The 19,252-nt window shown below is 35.9% G+C and overlaps 1 protein-coding gene across 1 annotated transcript; it reads right to left on the bottom strand.

Moving 5' to 3' along the window:
* Positions 1-1,444: 1,444 nt before the first annotated feature.
* On the bottom strand, positions 1,445-14,111 carry LOC145675301 (zinc finger BED domain-containing protein 4-like). Its single transcript, XM_081745689.1, has 2 exons — positions 14,077-14,111; positions 1,445-2,681 (listed from the first exon to the last, which is right to left on the bottom strand). The coding sequence occupies exons 1-2, from the start codon at positions 14,109-14,111 to the stop codon at positions 1,445-1,447; spliced, it is 1,272 nt and encodes a 423-aa protein (XP_081601815.1).
* Positions 14,112-19,252: the final 5,141 nt, after the last annotated feature.

Raw genomic sequence — 19,252 nt, 5'->3', positions numbered from 1 at the left:
TCACATACATCAATAGAACCAAGGACTACACTTCTGTTTACTTACGCAGCGAAAAAAAAGGTGCTGCTGTTCTCCCCCTGAGCTTAAACCAAAGTTTGAGATATACGCTCCCTAAACTTATATTAATATCTGCAGCTGAAGCAGTTGCCATTTACCAATACTAGTCAAACAAAAAGAAATACAAACTGCATGTATATGCATTGATTCATTGAGATTGAAAGCGTTAGATACAGTTAATTGAAATAAGAAAACTTTATGGATGGATATTATTATTTATTATGGGTTTAATTTGTAGTTTATGAAAATTACCGTATTCATTCTGTATTTTATACATACTTTGTCCCATGTCAACTTAAAATTCAATGCAGAAATCGACGAAATTTCTCGATCTGCATCACTGCTTAAGTAGCATTAATCAAACTACTGCTTCAAATTTCCATATTTTGCGAAAGTTATAAGTTGTAGTTTTGACAGTTGTAGACAGTTGTAGTTTTTTTTAATGAAGCAAGTTCAAAAATGTTCAGTAACATTCAATTGGAAAATAATAGAATGTTATCAAAAACTAAAGAAAGATATCAAATAATTATATTCATTCACCTAAAATTGAATACTTTACTTACGCCAGTAACTAAACCTACATAAAATAAACCCTAAGGACAAAGATTTTTATTAGTTAAACACTAGTGAATTCTGTCAATTCAAAACAAGAAAAGAAACATAAGAAAATATGCCGAAAGAAAACAAAATGGTATTGATTGATATAGCTTAAGAAAAACTATCAAACTTTCACTAAACATAAATTTTACGAGTTGAGTTTGATTGTGAAATCGTGTTTGCATATTGCATTTTAAGCGTTTTTTAATTTAAAATTTAATTCAGCAGTGCAACTTGTGCCAACCTATTGCGGTTTGCAAGCGATAGTTTTTAGATTTTTGTTCAAAAATATTAATATATCTGCATTTTCATGGAGAAGTCTAGATCTACTCGCAGTAACGATATTACCAGCAAGTGAAAATACTCGTTCAGATTCGACTGAAGTTGCTGGAATCACCGTGAATCTTTTAGCAAGACATGCTAATTTTTGAAGCCGATGCTCGTTAAGTTTCCACCATTCAAGGCTGTTGCAACATTGCGAAAGACACTGATCTGATTTATAAAGAGTAAGCTCATCTGTTACATTAGGACTTTTTGAACACGATGGAAATATTCCAAGCAAATAGTCTAATGCTGATGACCCACCGGACGATTGCTGTGATAAATCATCTTCTTATTCTTCAGATTCTACGCAAATATCATGAACCCATCTATGGATATTTGTTTGCATTTTAAAATTCAGAAATGGTAATGATTTGTACTTTGGGTCCAAGAATGTTGCTAAGAGGTAACTTTTCAGAACACTATTTGACAAAAAGTCTGATGATTCAGAATTGGATAATGCATCGAGCTAAAGACGCTTTCCTAAGTAAACTGATATTGAAGATTTCAAGTTCTTAACAATTTCAGAATCTGAAGGACATTCCTTCAGGTGGTTAGAAATAAGACCATAGCCTAATGGTAAAGCAAAAGAAATGGAACACTTTTGATCACACATAACTGTTGTAGCCATTTGTAGTGGCTTCAGTACTCGAATGATATCTTGCATGATTTGCCACTTGTCTTCAGTTATCCTTGCATGCAGAGGTTTAGTGACATTTCTATCAGAGAACACTGCAATTATTGCTTCTCTTTGTTCCAGCAACCGTTCGATCATCGAATATACACTGTTCCAGCGAGTCTTTGTATATTGAATAAGGCGATGCTTTGGTAACTTTAGAAATTTTTGTTTGTTTTCAAGCGCGACTGAAGCAGTGGTGCTATGTTTGAAGTGCCCTACCACTTTGCTACAGATTGAAATTATATTTGTTACCTCGCTTTTCTCTAAACTGGTCAGCATGGATCGCTGCAATGTATGTGCCAAACATGATACATTGTAAACCGGCAACAAACGTCCAGCATTAATCATATTCGATGCATTGTCGTGAACTAATGCAACTACTTTGTCTTTGATGCACCATTCCTCCATACACAGTTTAATAGCATTAGCTACATTTTCAGCTGTATGTCGTTCTTCTAGTTCAATTGTCTTGAGAACAAAATCTTCTGTACAGAAGTTCTTATACAGAGCATGACATGTCACTGCAATGTAAGAATCTGTTGCTCGAGACGTCCACATATATGTCGTTAAAGCAACTACTTCTGCTTCCTGTAGCCTCTGTTGTACTTGGTCTTTCAGTTCAGAATAAAAAAGCTGCAAGCGTCTCCATAGTGTTCGCCTAGACTGTACGCTATAATTTGGTTCAAGAAAGGACATTAACTCCCGAAACCCTTTCCCTCCAATAAATGAAATTGGGAGTAGATCTGTTACTATCATGTTTGCAATCCTTTTCGCAATCTGTTCTTCATATTCTGGTGTGCACGGCCGGCTATTTTTAAGATACTTTACTATTGATCTTTGTTCATACGTTCGCTTTTTATTGTGTGTTTGAGGAACTCTAATTACATCATCACGCGTTTCGTCATTGGTGACAGTTTCACAGGAAACTTTCACAGTAGTATCTTGTGACATATTTGTAGCCTCAACACAGTCTGATGGTCCAGGAGAATCTTCAGAACTATCCGAATGGGAAGCTTCCACAAAGGTACTGTTGAAAAAGAAAATGACACAATATTATGTTTAAGAAAAATCACAATCTAATTCTATGAACAAATTAAATATAAACATGTTTTAAAGACAAAAGCAAAGAAATTATGAATATAAGCATTGAAACTTGTTTCAGTGTATTACTATTTGACTCATCAAGCCACTAAGAGGGTATGGATGCAACAGTTGTTTTGACAAATTTGCCTCAGGAGATTTGTTCGTACTTCCGCTGTCTTGAAATTAGGGTGGTGGGAAACTGGATGGCGTTTTGGTCACCAGCATCCTTGTAGTAAGTTATCAGAGAAGGAAAATATCTTCCATAGAAAAAGAGATTCCATTCCACCTCGCCTAACGATTTATCAGTCACTGATATCTCCAAGAGAAGAATGTCAGCTATTTTAGGTGAGATGGGAATTCAGATCTTGCCTAATCCCTTCTCGCCTAAAGTGCGATAAGATACAAGGAGGGAATTTCTGCACTAAAGAGAGAATTCCTCTACTAGCATTTTAACCAGATATTTTAATCAATTTTTCAATTTCTGTCAACTACAATATAAATATTTAATAAGTACTACACAACAAGAAAGCATAGGGGAGGGGGACGATGAAGTGGATGTAGTTCACTTTTGGTTTGTTTTGGGAAAACTGGAAGGTGCTTAGCAGACAGGAGCTAATAGGAAACAGGATAGAAATATACAGGATAGTAATATACAGTGTTTGAAAACAACACTGACAACGTTTGGGAGCAGATTCCTGACACCAAGATAAGACAAAGAGTATAGACCAACCTGGGTGTACAAATACTTCCTTTCGGTACTATGACCAGCCAAAAATCTGTCGGAAGATAAAAAAAGCCATAACTCGAGAACAAAATGTCGGATCGAAGTTGGGGGAAAGGGAATGTTTATTATTTTTAGCCGTAGTTTCCATTAATACACAACTCGATGTGGTACAGAGCGGGGGCAAGGGTCACCCCAAAGAAATTGAAGAAATCCTGTGATATTTTATTAAACGTTGAGTATAATGACATACGATTAAACTAACTAAAACTAAAGACGATGTTTCAACTAACAAAAGTCTTAGGACGTGGTCCAAGTTATAAGAACCTCGTTAGAGTTCGAAAAAGGAAAGATAAGTATATTTGATTGATCTACTTTGTCTCAGTACAGAATTGGCCATCGAGGAGGGACTGAAATTATATGAAATCCAAAACGTTTAAATATTATGCCTTCTAGGCTAATGAAGACAGAGAAATCACTCACGGCTATGTGGGTAGCATACGGGACTTTGGCATAGGAGACCTCGCTCCGATTCCCGGCAGGAACGCAAGCGGTTTGAATCTCACGTTAATTCGTAGCTCCATGGCTCATATAACTTTGCTACCGAAGGAATGCTAAGCTCAAATCCGAACCAATAATACAGACAGGTAATAGATGGAAGCTAATTATTGGAAAATAATTCGTAAAATGAGAATATAAGTGAATTCAGATAATCCCGAGAAGACTCATTGGTACGATGGTATCCACCACGAACTTTTATAACCTGGGATCGAACGAGGTCCATCTCGCACCAGAAGTAAGCGCTCTATCACTAAGCGATCGTGACCCTACTTTGGAGAAAGCACTATGATTCTGACCAAAGTATCGGTCTAGAAAATATTGTGTGTGATAAACCAATATAACTTGCTAGAAGTACAAACAGTTAGATTGTGGAACTTCTTTCGTTCGGGTGGAATGATTTTCGATAAGTACCTCGCATATGATAAATAATACAAAATAGCAGCAACGTGAGAACAGCAGCCAACAGTTCTGTTCACGAAAACCGAAATTGTTCCATTATTGGACGGAAACAGTGATGAGGATTAATTTCTTTCTATTCATTCTTTATTTGATCATATTAAACACACATATACAGTAATACCATCGAAACAAACTAAACACATGAACAGCTATTAACAACAGGCATATTATTAACCAACTGTTACAAAAAAAAAAAGAACAATTACTAAAGAAAAATCTATATGTATCACAGAACATTGATTATGTGCACAATTAACAAAAAATGCGGGAATGTATAATTTCAGTTGATGTACAGCAGTGGTGTAGCCAAAGGAGGTGTAAACATGGTCGAGAATCCCCTTCATTCTCAGAGACCAATTACCGTTAAGACAAAAAATACTTGTTATCATAAGATTCCAATGTTATAACAACTTCATCTCCTCCCCCATTCAAAGGTATTGGTTATCCTAGTGGTGTACAGTGTGTATCATACGTATACCACATAGATGCTGACCTATGTACATTTGCCTTTTTTCACTATGATGCACACTTGCGAACAAAATGAAAACAATATATGTTGTTAGGGACCCTCTCAAGAAAAAGCTGGCAAAAAATAGTGGGTGTCCCAGTTAGTCTTCTACTAATTTTTTTTTGAAAATTTCAAAAAAATACCAATTTTCAACCTCAAAATATTAAAAAAAAAATATTTTCCGACTTTTCTCTTCCTGAGAACACCTAACATCTTTTTTTCATGCAAATCAGTTGAGCCGTTTAGGAGAGAAAAAATAATTTCAATTTTCCTTCCCCCCTCCTAACACCCCTCCAAAAGCGCTTGGGGGGCTGAAAGTTTTGGAAACCGAGTTTCTCATAAATGTTAATCGATACTGTAAATTTGGTGCAGATATGCTTGGGGAAGCTTTCACATCCTTATTCCGCTAAGCCCTTTTTTCCAAAGTAACTGTAACGGTAAGGCGTTACAAATTTCTAAGGAATATACCTAGTTTGCTTTAGTTTCTTTTGCGTTACATTTCGGACGAGTAACTATTATATGTATGGTTTTCCGGAAACAAATCCTTGTTTTCTTTCCTGTTGTAAATCTCTTAGAATGGAGCAATGGAGCATGAACTGTCAGTGACCAACAGTCACCGACACACAAAGAAACAGATAAGATCTTAGGGCCACTTGCTGGTTTCAGAAGGGGAATATAACCTCAGGGAAATCACGTGTACTGATTGCAAGCCAAGCACCTGGAAGATTTTGTAGTAGATTTTTATAGCTCTAAATTAATATATTCAGTGAGTGAACTGCAAGTGCAATTATAGTCTAGCTTTCCTTAACGAAAATATTTGAAAAAATAATGTTTCTTAAAAGCTGAGGATGAGGACATAATTTAAAAGTAAAATGTCTGAAGTGTACCGGCGGGAAATATTTATCAATAGGAAGAAGTTCGTCTACAAATTTGAAGAAAAATCTGAAGCTTTTTTATTATTATTATTTCTAGAGTATACCGAAACAGTACCCATACAAGCATTGCGGATAAAGCTATTGTCCAAATGTTAATAATTTCTTTACACGTGCTCTTACTAATACTATATTAATACTTTCTTCAATACTTCATTCTTGTTTAGTGCTTTTCTGACTATACTTATGGAGATTTGTTTATATGGAGAGATATGGAGAAAAAAGATTTCATTTTCTCAAGAGATTAAAAAAACGAAATGTATATTGAGTGTAGATGAAGTAGGAAGTGTCGAATTAGGTGAAGTAATATGTCAATTGGTTATCGTGACAATAATATAGTGATTTTCTACTATATACTCTTTCAACTTGAATAAATAGGTTTTAAGTTAGTCATCGAAACGTAAAAACTTTGACGTAAAAAATATTCTAAAATGTTTTATATTATATGATTATCCTTATAAATTAATAATTAAGAATCGCGGTTAATATATACAGTGGCGTATTTACGATTTTGTTTCGGGGGGCTTTGAAAATTCTGCAAGATATTACATATACTTTACTATAGTAAGTAAGATTTCAGGGGGGCTTAAGCCTGGAAGCTCCCCTAAATACGCCACTGTATATATATATATATATATATATATATATATATATATATATATACTTTTCAAAATATTTTTAAAACTACTAATAGTGCAACACAGACACTGTAAAAAAAATCTCACAATTTTTTGATCTAAATATCCAATATATTTAAATCGAAAATTTTCTTGTATGCCTTATATCTGGAGAACTACATGCAGTATAGACATACCCAAACTATCTCTTAACTCAATATAATATGCTCATTCCGTAAAAGGGGGCCCGCTGTGGCTCAGTGGTAGAGCGTTCACCTCTGGTGTTTGGGGTCCCGGGTTCGATCCCAGGAGCCCGCCAAGCGAACTTTGTGGTGGACAAACACCGTGTGCGTGGGTTCTCTCGGGGTTCTCCTGTTTCCTCCCACTTTCTTCATTCCACGATTTCATCCATTACTCATCATCACCGTCTCGTTTAGCCTAACCGGCATAACCTTGGGACGTAAAACTCAAAGATTTAATTTTCTTCATTCCGTAAAAAAATACGAAAACTCGATTTAGGGCCCGTTCAAAAGTTTTGTAGGCCCTGATCCAGTTAGCCCAAAAGATCCAATATATTTCAATCAATAATTTTCTTGTATGCCTTACATCTGGAGAACTACATATAACTAACTAACTCACTCTATGGCGTATGGAACCCGGAGGTTCAATGCCGCGTTCACAAAAGCTCTCCATTGATTTTTATCCTTATCCAATTGGATCCAATTGAACACAAACTATCTCTAAACTCAGTATGTTGTGCTCATTCCGTAAAAAATACGAAAACTTAATTTAGAGTCCGTTCAAAAATTTTGTGATCCCTGATCCGAACTTGCCCAAGATCGCAATCTTTTGATCATTTTCTGGGATAATCCTTAAAAGTCATGTACGCGTAAACTGCAACGAGTTTTAATTACTTCTTTTCATATATATATATATATATATATATATATATATATATATATATATATATGCGTGCAACAGGAGTGCAATTGTGACAAAATGTGTGGGAAATGTGCATAAACTTCCAAGGGTGCAAGGCCTGGAGTCGTGCAAATTTCTCACACGTTTTGTACACGCTTCTCACTCCTTCTGTTGCACAAATATATAAATGTAAAAGAAATGATCAAAAGTTGCAGTTTACGCATACAATTCTTTTTACAGTGCAGTACAGCATTTCAATAATAGCGCATTGTTTACTGTTGCTATTAGTGTAGATATGTTTGATCGGTGCCATAATTAACGCTCATGAACAAGCCTAAACTGTCCGCATGAAGGGGTATAGCAGCGCTACTATTATCAACCTACAGTTCTAAACATTTATTACAATCGGGAAAAAACAGAATGTGTAATAATAATAATAATAATAATAATAATAATAATAATAATAATAATAATAATAATAATAATAATAATAATAATAATAGTGATAGTAGTAGGAAAAATTTAATGAAAATAATGTTTTTTGTATATGATTATATTCAAAGTTCCGGACATAAAAGTAACGCGTTACTTGTCTTGCTTTCGAAGTAGGGTAACAGTTACTTTTCTAGGGGAAGTAACGTTCCCTTACTGTTAACGATAAGCAGTAAGGGAAAGTAAAGTAACTTATAGCGCGTTACATTTTTACAAGTAATATACCCAACACTACCTCAAAGCCTCAACAAGTCTTCGATGGGTACCTGAAACAAGCTTTCGGAAAACTGATTCCATGCTATTTTCCAAAAGTAGATGGGACAAATGCATTCACATGAGAGTGTTTCATGCATAGTGTAAATAAAATTTTGTGAGAATAGCGTTCTATAATAAAATGAGTCTTGTAACTATTTGAATGACCCTCGTCTTTGTTCCTCTCACAACTGATGATATATGCCCAAACACACACACACATACACATTGACGATTTAAGAAGAGTCTCCCCGAAGAAACTGAATAAACAACGAGTGTAAGTAGTACAGTACTACTAAAATACTGGTTTCCCAGAGGTTAAGCCCAATCAGAGAAATGCCCACGGAAATTTCGTCGTTCTGGTGCAGTATCCTCAGGCCACACCATGAAATCACTGCTCACACAATATTAAACGCTAGTAGTTTAAGCAGTAACACCCGCGGGGTTTTTCCAGGGAGGGAGGCTGACAAACAAGCAAAATTGCAAATAGAAGCCCCTTGAAACACACAATATAAGTTCTACTCCATGTAAAACAATTACTTGCGCTCATGGCGTAAGTTTACTACAGTAATGTGTGTGAATAAGCAAATTTGTTTTGATATGTATTTTAAGGAATCGAACCAATTTTGATAATCCAGGGGGCAATGTCCTCCTTGACTCCCGTTGCAGGTGGGCATGAAAGTAAGGATATAATTTTTTGGTAAGGTATACGCGCAACTGTTTTCAAACATATAATGTTACCCATCATCCCCATATATGCTTCTTCTTTCGTAAAATTAAAATGGGTGAGTAATATGGTAACCAACTCTGAAAAAAAAATTACGGGCACCCGCTCAAAATTTCCTGTGATATAGGCCTAAGTAAAAAGTCTCTCTCTTCGAACCCATCCATGGGAAGGAAATGTGCTATCCTGGACAAAATGCATTAGGATTTTGATTTCTGGGCTATCGGCATTTAAGGCCATTTAGCCCTTCAGGTTTTGAGGGATGACGTCCCTCGGCGAGCAAACAATCCGGGAAAAGGGAAGGAAGAAAGGATTGGGAAAGGAAGGAAGTGGCCTGGGACTTAAAGTTAGGTACCACCCTGGCATTTGCCTGGTGTGAACGAGGAAAACCCAGGAAAACCTCATTCAGGATGGCTGGCATGAAAAAGCGTTTTACACTTTTTTGACTGAGTGCCCCCACCAGGAATCGAACCCGGGAACGCTCACACCGAAGGCGAAATCGTTAGCAACTTCGCTGCGCGGGGCCACCAAAATGCAATAGGACCCGCATTCTGCATATCCTTAATACATGCACTTATAAGCGTAATATATACCGGTACATTGTGTTCTGAAGTCGTATCGATCATTTTCTTCTATTTACCAGTAACTTCTACTTCTTTAAAATTATCGAGAGATGAAAAAATAGTATCTTAATCTGTACGTGTCAATTTTGGACAAATCCTCACGCTATATTTATGCCGCACAATTATGACAAATTAAACACTTCTGTATCCAGGGGCGGATCCAGGGAAGGGGGCGATCGCCCCCCAGAAGAGAAAACTTTCTTATTTTATATATATAAATAAAACCCATCCCAAAGTTTGGAGCCTTTAAAAGTAGCAGTATGACAACCCACCGCCCCCCAGAAGTCGGTTCAGGATCCGCCCCTGTCTGTATCTATTGTCGAAAAAAAGTTTCACAATAAAATTTAATTATCAAATTTCTTGTTAAATAAATGAAAAGAACACTCATAAGCATCGCTGCTAAAAGGGACGTTAAACTCAAAATGAAAATCATGAAAAGAACTGTCCTAGGTTTTTTAAAAAAATCACCGAATGTATAATACAATGAAAATTTGTATTTGCAAATAAGACACTGTTCAAGAATTAGGATGTTTAATGTTTTATTCTAGATTATAAATTTCAAAATAGTGGTCATAAAGAGGCTGGTAAGAAGTTTATAGTGTGTACTGGTCACCGACCTTAATAAAAATAACCGCAATATTTAATAACCGGCTGTTGGCAACCCTAGTTAGTATGCGCAGGGCTATAACAATATAAGAAGCCTCAAACTTTTATGTACAGTAAGGAATACTTCTGAATGGTACACCCATATGGAAATTTACGGCAAAAGTGTCCCTCCCGGGGCATCCAGAAGTGTCCCTCCCGGGACTCAGCCCCGGTAATGTTTTGGTTGTCGGGGCTCAGCACCGGATCTTTTCTCGTTGCTTTTTTAAAAATTTTCTCCGCATCTGAAATAATGTTGATAAAATCCGTACTTTAACTTTCCTTTGTCACTGTTTCGGTAGCTCATATTAATTTAAAATTCAAGTGCATTATTGAGGCAACCGGGGAGTGAGAAAATAGCAGAAACAAGGTTCTTTTCTCTCCGGTCCCTGCTGGTAATTTTCTTTTTTCTATTTGTTTTTCAACAGGGGCTATAGCTGAGCTATAAAATCCTTGGGGGAGGAGGGGGCGGATAGTGACAGAAACTAAGAAGTTCTTTCTTCTACTGTCTTGTGTGAGCTTTCTAGCTTTTCAGAGTCCTTGCAAGAAAAGACTATAGCCCTACCGAAGGCAAACAAGCGCATATACAGATCAATTGAGGTGTTTAAGGCCCATAAAGAGAGAGGAGGCATATACTGGAGAGAAGTACAGAGAGCCATAAAAGAGAAATATTTTAAAGAAGTTCCCTTGAAAATGAGTGGCAGTAAAAACAACGCTTCGGAAATTAACAAAGGACAGTTCTATGAACAGAAGGTGCTTGACTGAGAAGGACACTGTGTACTCCGAAATGATGAAAATTATTTACCCTGAGTACTGGCCGGAAAATATTAATGTCGATTATAGCGAACAAGACTTGAAAGAATTGTTTTCTTTGTGTTTTCGAGAAACTATTCAAACTTATCGCGACTTTAAGGATAGTGGAGGCAGGCAGGTCTTGGGGAGAATGAAGGTACTAATGCAGTGTGTGTGCAAACGATACCAGTCAGCAATGCTGAGTGTGAGAGGGGTTTCAGTGTAATGAATAATGTTGTCACGCCAACTAGAAACGCGCTATCGGTTGGAAGTGTGTCATCTTTAATGACAATAAATATTAATGGTTTGCCATTGTCCGCAACCCCTCCTGTACGTTAAGCGCTGGATATCACAAGGAAGAAACACCGCCCTCTCAAGTTGCTAGGAAAGAAATCGAGGCAGAAGAAAACAAATCGAAGGAAGCTTTATGGAAAATACTGTGACTTTACTGCATTCATTGTCTTATAAGAGGTAAATTCAGCTATTTTGATATTATTATTCACATAAACATTATGTTAAAATACTATGTTGTCATGAGATTTTTTGATTTGTGTTTGCACAAGTTTTCCCAACTCTATTTAATATGGAAGTGCCTGGAATTTTACAAGATTTGACTAAACCGCACACACACACACATTATATATATATATATATATATATATATATATATATATATATATATATATATATATATATATATATATGAAAAGAAGTAATTAAAACTCGTTATATATATATATATATATATATATATATATATATATATATATATAATATATATATATATATATATATGGTAGCCAGGAAGGGATCTGGTACATTTTTATCACGAATTTAAACACTGCTCTTACTGTACATCCCATTACCTCTTAACCCGTAAGTACTATGGACCGTCTCTCAGACCGCTGCGACTTTTCATATCATTATATTTTCCACAGTCTTACTACTACAAGTGGATCTTTTCGTCTACCTTCCTGTCTAGCAAATGGTTACGTATCGTGAAGTTCGTGTTATAACTGATCCCCTGTGGGCGGCGCTGGAGGGGTCGAGCGGTCTCACAGACGTACTATAGTAGTTACGTGAGTACTTTGCTGATCAGTTGTTTTTCGCTATTTACTGTTTATTAGCAGTTTTGTGTCTTACCGTGTGGCACGTCTTGCACCACTCATCAAATAATGACCCAGAGTCTGGAAAACCTGAAATAATCACATTTTATAACATGAGTAAAGGTGGAATGGATACTCTAGACAAAAATGTACAGATTACACATCAAGTCGTCGAACAAGACGATAGCCATTGAGAATTTTCTTCATGCTGGTGGATGTTGCGTGTGGTGTCAATACTATGTCTTGCATTAAGTCTACGCTAAATCCGTAGTGATGACAAGACTTGATTTCATGAAAACGTTGGCAAAAGGACTTGTTAGGCCTCACATAGAACGTAGATTGTTCATCGGACATCTGCCACGAGAGCTGAGTTTTTCAATGAAGAGCATACTACAGCTTGAAAGTGAGTTTCCCACCATTGCGCATAAGGAGTTGAAAAGGAAAACATAGTCTTCTGTCAACTGAGTTGTAAGCGGAAAGGACAGATATTCATTCGTGTCAGCGGTGTGGGGTACCGATTTCCTTGCAGTGCAGAAAAATAAGATATAAGTGCGTAAGAAAGTGCATGCTGTCAGAAAAGTTAGTGCGGTACTTTCTTTACCGGCAAAACGTATTTTGTTTACTTTCTCCATCATACAAGAACTAAAAATAAGTTTTATCCATTACCTTTTCACTACAAAAAATGTAAGAATACAACTATAACACTACCTTCCTGTTAAGTTTAAAAAAGCTAATATTCCATGTTTTTTTCTCCGTTTTTACTATAATTTTTATTCTCAGTGCATCTATAAGAACAGTGTATTTTATATTAGTGTTATTTTGGCTGCATAGAAACGGAGAAAAAAATGAATATTTCAACAATTACAATTTTAGAATAACAATGAAAGCATTGTTGCAAATTTTGACTATGTTCTCTTTCTCATTGTTTTAAAAATATAAAGCTTTCTTTACATCGTGAAATTACTATGTTTTACTTTTCTATAAGCAACTAAGATATGTAGGATATCATTTTTAAAAATATACAATGAAACTACTATTCAGAAAATGTGAAACAACAATGCGGTCTGACAGACCGTTCCATAGTAGTTACGTGATTACTTTCGTCCATAGTACTTAAGGGTTAAAGCCACTTTGAAGGTAAAAGAAAATAACGAAAGTTTTGGTTTGTTTCAGTTTACCGCCCCACGGTTATGCCATGATGACTAAAGAGACTTGGACTTACTGATTATAATGGAATCTGAACCACGTTTTCCGTTCAACTGTATCCCACCGGGAACCGAATCCACGCGTGCCGTAGGCAAGTTTGTTAGCCACTAGACCAAACGGATGTCCAAAATAACGAAAGTTAAATATTAAATGAAATATTACATGATAAAACACACGACGGTATATATCCCTTGAATCAAATTACATAAGAAAGAAAAGTGTTTAAATCTTCTTACCTTAACGTGATGTGTTTTGTAGAACCAGAGATTCCAGGATCGTCATCATCTTCTGATTGAGTGTTCCGTGCAATCACTTTATTAATACAATACTCCGTGACATATTGTGCTTTGCTTCACCTTAATTGCTTAACACTTAATTGCTACTTTCACCCTTATCTTGCAGTTCACTGAAATGAATATTAAATGCTTGCTCAGTGCGTTTGCGCAGTTGACCTTGACAATCGTTGCACCATATGCACCTGCAAATGTTTACTATCAAAAGCTCAACACATTATAGGCTTAAGACTTTTAGGTTCCAAAACGTTCAAATTAGAATAAAGCACATTTAAGGACGTTATACGTTATCAAAAACGTTGTTTAGGATTTTGTTTTATATATTACAGAAAATGACATTTTCGTACATTTGATTACCAGTATATTTTAACAATGCTAGTTATTGTGCACATCGAAACATCTTTTAATACAACAATATTTTAGTTTTAAGCTAACAGTTTTAAGCTAACATCTCTTAAACAAAATAAAATATTAATAGAACTGTCCTTACCTGGAGTTGTTATTCAAATCCGGTACAAATAACATTGCCAAAGGGGGCCAAGGAGGCGGGCGCAACCCGTAGGCTATACCTGCACCCCAGACTGTTAGTATATATTAATATCGCGCAAATAATGTGAAATTAACCTTTTCAGTATAAGCCCCCTCAAGTAAAATGTATCCATCCTTCGATTGTGTCCCCAAGAAATTAAATCTGATACTGTAATTGGTGGTATAGCATACCATAGCCAGTTTAGAACTACAATGAACCTAATATTTTTATTTTACTTATTTATTATTTTTAATTTTCTTATTTTTAAAATCAAATGCACTTCACTTTCCTAGAATCACACTAAGGGAGAAAATAATACCTATATGAGGAAGAACATACCGCGTAGAGGGAGCCTTGTTATTCCATTGTTCAAAACTGTTTGACGATGAGAGGCTAAATCAATATTTCGTGCGTTGATATATATATATATATATATATATATATATATATAAACGGCAACTTAGGGTATAGATTCTAAACGCGGGGGGACTCCGTCCCGACTTCGAAAAAAAATGTAGGCGTCGCCCAGTTCCTAAAAAAGATACAATGGAGAAATATAGGAAGGGGGAACAAGCGTAACGTCATGCTGCTACCTACCGTCCTCCTACCTTTTCAGATCCACTTTTACCCCTTTCTATGACCCCCAAATTAGAACATTTTAGATGGTTTAAAATTCTTGTATTTTTGATCATAGCAACTTGACCTGTAAAGAAGACACAAAAATTTCTCCATTAACTGTACAGGAATGAAATAGGATCATCCTTAAGAATCTGAAGCTTCGACATAACACTCCATTTGTGATGTGTGTCACTGCATGAGACCAATGCGTGGTAGAGATTTGTGTTCATGCAAAGCAAAATGTGCGTACATCAGCACAATACAAAACTGAAAAAAGCTATTTATTAATGCTTATTTTCACTACCGCAAACTAAACGCAAATATTACGTTGTGTCGAGCTCGAAAACTGCTAGTGAATGAGGCTCAGAGCGCTTGAAAAAATTGATTTACACAATAATTTTGTACTCTGAGTCCGGGAAATGAACACCAATAGGCGTACATACATTTCAATTTCTTACTGGTAAATAGTTATCCGGACTTTCGGTATCCAGTTCTCAAACAAGCCAAAAAGTTCGCTATAGTAGGTTAATTCAACGACGGTACTAAGAATGAGCTGTTTCTAAGAAGCAATACACAGTAATTTTTGAAAAAGCGGTAGATGAGCCTCCATAGGAATGCCTCCGTCTGTCTTTATTCGTGAAGACAATAAATCAAGCAATTTTTGTACTAGTATTACCATTTCTTCTATCTACTACATAATAGTACGCAATTCTATCATACAGGGCATAGTGTTTCATTTCAGTATTACCCCCATTAAATTGATCACTTGTGACTATAAATATCTATATATTAAAATGTTAGGTTTATATGTTTGTGTGCAAAGAAAAGTTTATATGTTTGTCTCCAATCCTTTTGACAATGAGATCTCGAAAACCACAAGTGCTAGAATCGTGCCATTTTTGCTGGTCGATTCCAAATTTTGTGTAGATTGGCCCAGTTCCAATTGAATATTTAAAAAACGTGGCCATTATTTCTTTAATATATATTTTAGGGTACACTGGAAGTGTTGACATTTTAAAAAATAACACATTCTATAATTTATACACTCCAACACAACATGTTTGTATACAGTGGTTGTATATTTCTCAGGCGTTTGTTTCATGATGAATTGATAATGGAAATCGAAGAAAACTATTTCTCGAGTGATGGAGAATCTTTAATATTTAGAATGTTTTACTAATGAACACCAGATATCAGTGGCATTGTAATAAATTGTGTATGTAATGTATTTGCTTATTACATACTGCATGCAAGAAGGAAGAAAGCACTGATCATACATGAATTAGAAATTCCAACCAGAAGTAGGCTCAATCTTGCAAACGGTGCGAGATATTGAAAAAATAATCGAAAAAATCTCTCCTTTGTGGTACCCCTTGCCAATTTTTATCAAGACGTCTTTCATTTGTGTCTATAAGGGGACATGTACAGAGATTGTGAGGAATGACAAGAAGATTCATGCTCATATGTGAATGATGCACTGTGTAGAGAGTGCAGGTTAAGCTAGTCTAATTAAAATAAATCAAGGTTCTGAAAATCTATTGATAATAAAGAAGGTAATTGTATTCGAAACAACTAGAGATTTACAGAAGAGTGAATATTGAATCGAAGGAAAAACATGTTTTTAAGCGTAACTAATAATAATAATAATAATAATAATAATAATAATAATAATAATAATAAAGTACCGTTATAACAAAAATCCCAACTGGGTTTTGATGAAACTTCAAACTGGATTTAAGTAGAAGCTCAAAGGTAGTTCTTGATGAAAACGGAAGCCAATTTTGATTGAAAACTAAGCCGATTTGAAGATCTAAGACATATGTAGATTCTCAAGGAACCAATACCGGATTCGGTAAAAATCGCAATGGTTTTAGTAAAAACTAAAACTCAAAACTGTTCTGGAAAACACAAAAACTTATCTGTTGAAAGAAAATGGGTTCCGGAGAACAACGAAAAATATTCTGGTCAGAAATAGAACCAGTTTTGGAAAAACTGATACAGGTTTTGATGAAAAACTGAACCGGCTTTGAAGAAAACCGAGACCGGTTTCGGTCAACCGAAGCCGTTTTGAAGAAAACCGAAACCGGGTTCTGAAGAAAACCGATACCGTTTTTTTAAAAACCGAAACCGGTTTCGGTGAAAAGTTTTTTTTGAAAATTTTGAAATACGGTTTAGGTTTTTCTTGGAAACCGGAAACAGAAAAACCGGTTTCTGCGCCTACCACTAGTATATACTGTATGTGTGTGTCGTCTTTTTAAGCGTATGAGTAATTGTATGTTTATCTGTTTATTTATATATTTATGTGTATTTATATATATTTATAATATTATTTAATTATTTATGCCAATTATTTGTTAGTTTAGATTAGTTGTGGCAAGATCGTTCTTTTTATTTGTGCGTGTAATTTACAACAGATAGGAAGCCTCGGTATAGGGAAATACGAATTAGAATACTTAAAGTGGATTGGCTGCTGCGAGGAGCCAATCAGAAGCAAGATATCTCAGCTCTTGTGTGTATATAAGACTGCAGGATTCTCATGTATCTCATAGTGTCTGATGAAGCCAAAATGTTAGTTTTCGAAACTCTAACACGTATGTAATATTTTTATGTGAATATATATTGTTTTGCTCAGCAAATATTTTGTTTGTGTTTAAGTATATATAAAGCAAAGCTTCTACTTATGAAAAATATTACATGTGTAAGGATAAAATAGTATTGTAACGCCGCTAGTGGCGCATCGAGCCCGAAGCTTCATATCATGTGGAATGAGTTGATAGCCGGAAAATTTGCAATTAAGTTTGGGAGTGAGATGCGTATTACTGATAAGTAATGTGTCAAATTGTTTCTCGTGTAATAGTTGTTAAAATATGAGTTTATGAGGTAAGTACAAGAGAATGTTGAGAAATAGAAATAAAAGTCATAGTCAAATAACTAGATACATGATCACTATGAAGTTAAATAGTTGTTTCGGGTGGAGATACATGAAAGTGCACGTACGAACCACTGTAAGTGTCATGAAAATCGAGGTGAAGAATGTTGCGAGCTGCGTGCTGAACGTGTTTTAATATTAATGGTTGTGCAAAAGACGAACGTTTTGAAGAGTGTGGGTGACAAATGCTAATAGTTTATGCATATAAAGTAATTGATTAGTCTTTCGAAGTCTCACCTTTTCGATTTTGAACATAATGAATCAATAGTGGTACTACAAGTTTCGGCCTGAATTCTTCTGGAGCAAGCCGAGACTTGCACTCGTAGCTGTATCTCGGAGGCGGGAATTGATACCAAGTGTTGCAGATTGGAACTGTTGCAGATTCGGACAGTTTTCAAAGGAAAAGGAAAAGTGTGCACCTCTTTGTAGGATAACAGGTTCATAGGTTGCACCTGTTAGTAGGATGTACTTTGTTTTCTTGACAGCGTTTACCTGGGAGAGGAATTGGTCGTAATGAGCAAGATTGTTCAAATCGGCATCTCTTCTTGAAAATTAAGATTTGTTTATGCAAAAGGTCGTTGATAGTATCCTGTGATGTTCTCAGAATTCGAACTATGTACGTTGGTCCCTGATTGTTGCGAATACGGATGCATTTTTAAAGGTGTATCCCACTTGAGGAAATTTAGCCTATATATCAAGTGTTATAGATAGACGGACCCCTCGTACTACTATTGACATGGTATGTGGCTGAGGTTGCTAGTGTCGGATGTTGTTGAGATAAGTTAAAGTCAGTTTTCCTGAACATTTCGAAACTGGATTGTCACGAATTATTTTGCGAAGTTGGCCGACTGTGATTTAATGATGAATCCATTTTTTTGTTTCTACCATTTGCGAAATATCTTTTCTTTGCCGATACTGGAAAAGTTAAAGAAGTAAAACCTTCGAACTAAAGTACTTTGGATTGTAGTTTTGCTGTAGCAAGCTGTAGACAGGCTGCAGAGGACGATAAGCTGGTTGGAGTCAAAGTCGGAGCTCGAGATGCTATGTGCATTTGTATGCTTCTTAAATGGTGGTGAACTCGTTGATGATGCTTGGTGGTTGCCACTGATCGGAGAACGAGAACTCTGGAAACTTGGTTCAGTGTATGCTGAGCATGAATGAAATTGTGGAATGATGAAAGTGGGAGGAAACTGGAGAACTCCGAGGAAACCCAAGCACACGGTGTTTGTCCACCACAAAGTTAACTTGGCGGGAGCAGGGTTTGGACCCGAGACCCCATGCATCAGAGGTGAACGCTTTACAACTGAGCCACCCCGGCAATTTTATCTTCAAAGGATGTATGAAAGACTTTCCATCATCAATTATCATATGCGGTAAAATAACCGAACTGAAACAGTATTCAAAACTATGTGATGAGAACAGGATAAGAGTGAAAATGATCATAATGATGATTAAAAATTATACTACTTGTGTACTCCAGCCAAATTACGCTCGTGAAAACTCTCAATTTCTTGCAACCTGTCGCCTGTTAATGAATTAGCATCACTGTGCGCCCACATGAGTGCAATAAATAGAGTCTAGACTTGGCAG

Source organism: Thermobia domestica, chromosome 18, assembly GCF_964235325.1.
Source record: "Thermobia domestica chromosome 18, izTheDome1.hap1.1, whole genome shotgun sequence".
Lineage (NCBI taxonomy): Eukaryota > Metazoa > Arthropoda > Insecta > Zygentoma > Lepismatidae > Thermobia > Thermobia domestica.
The sequence above is the reverse complement of the archived record's forward strand: the minus strand, read 5'-3'. Positions and strand labels throughout refer to the sequence as shown.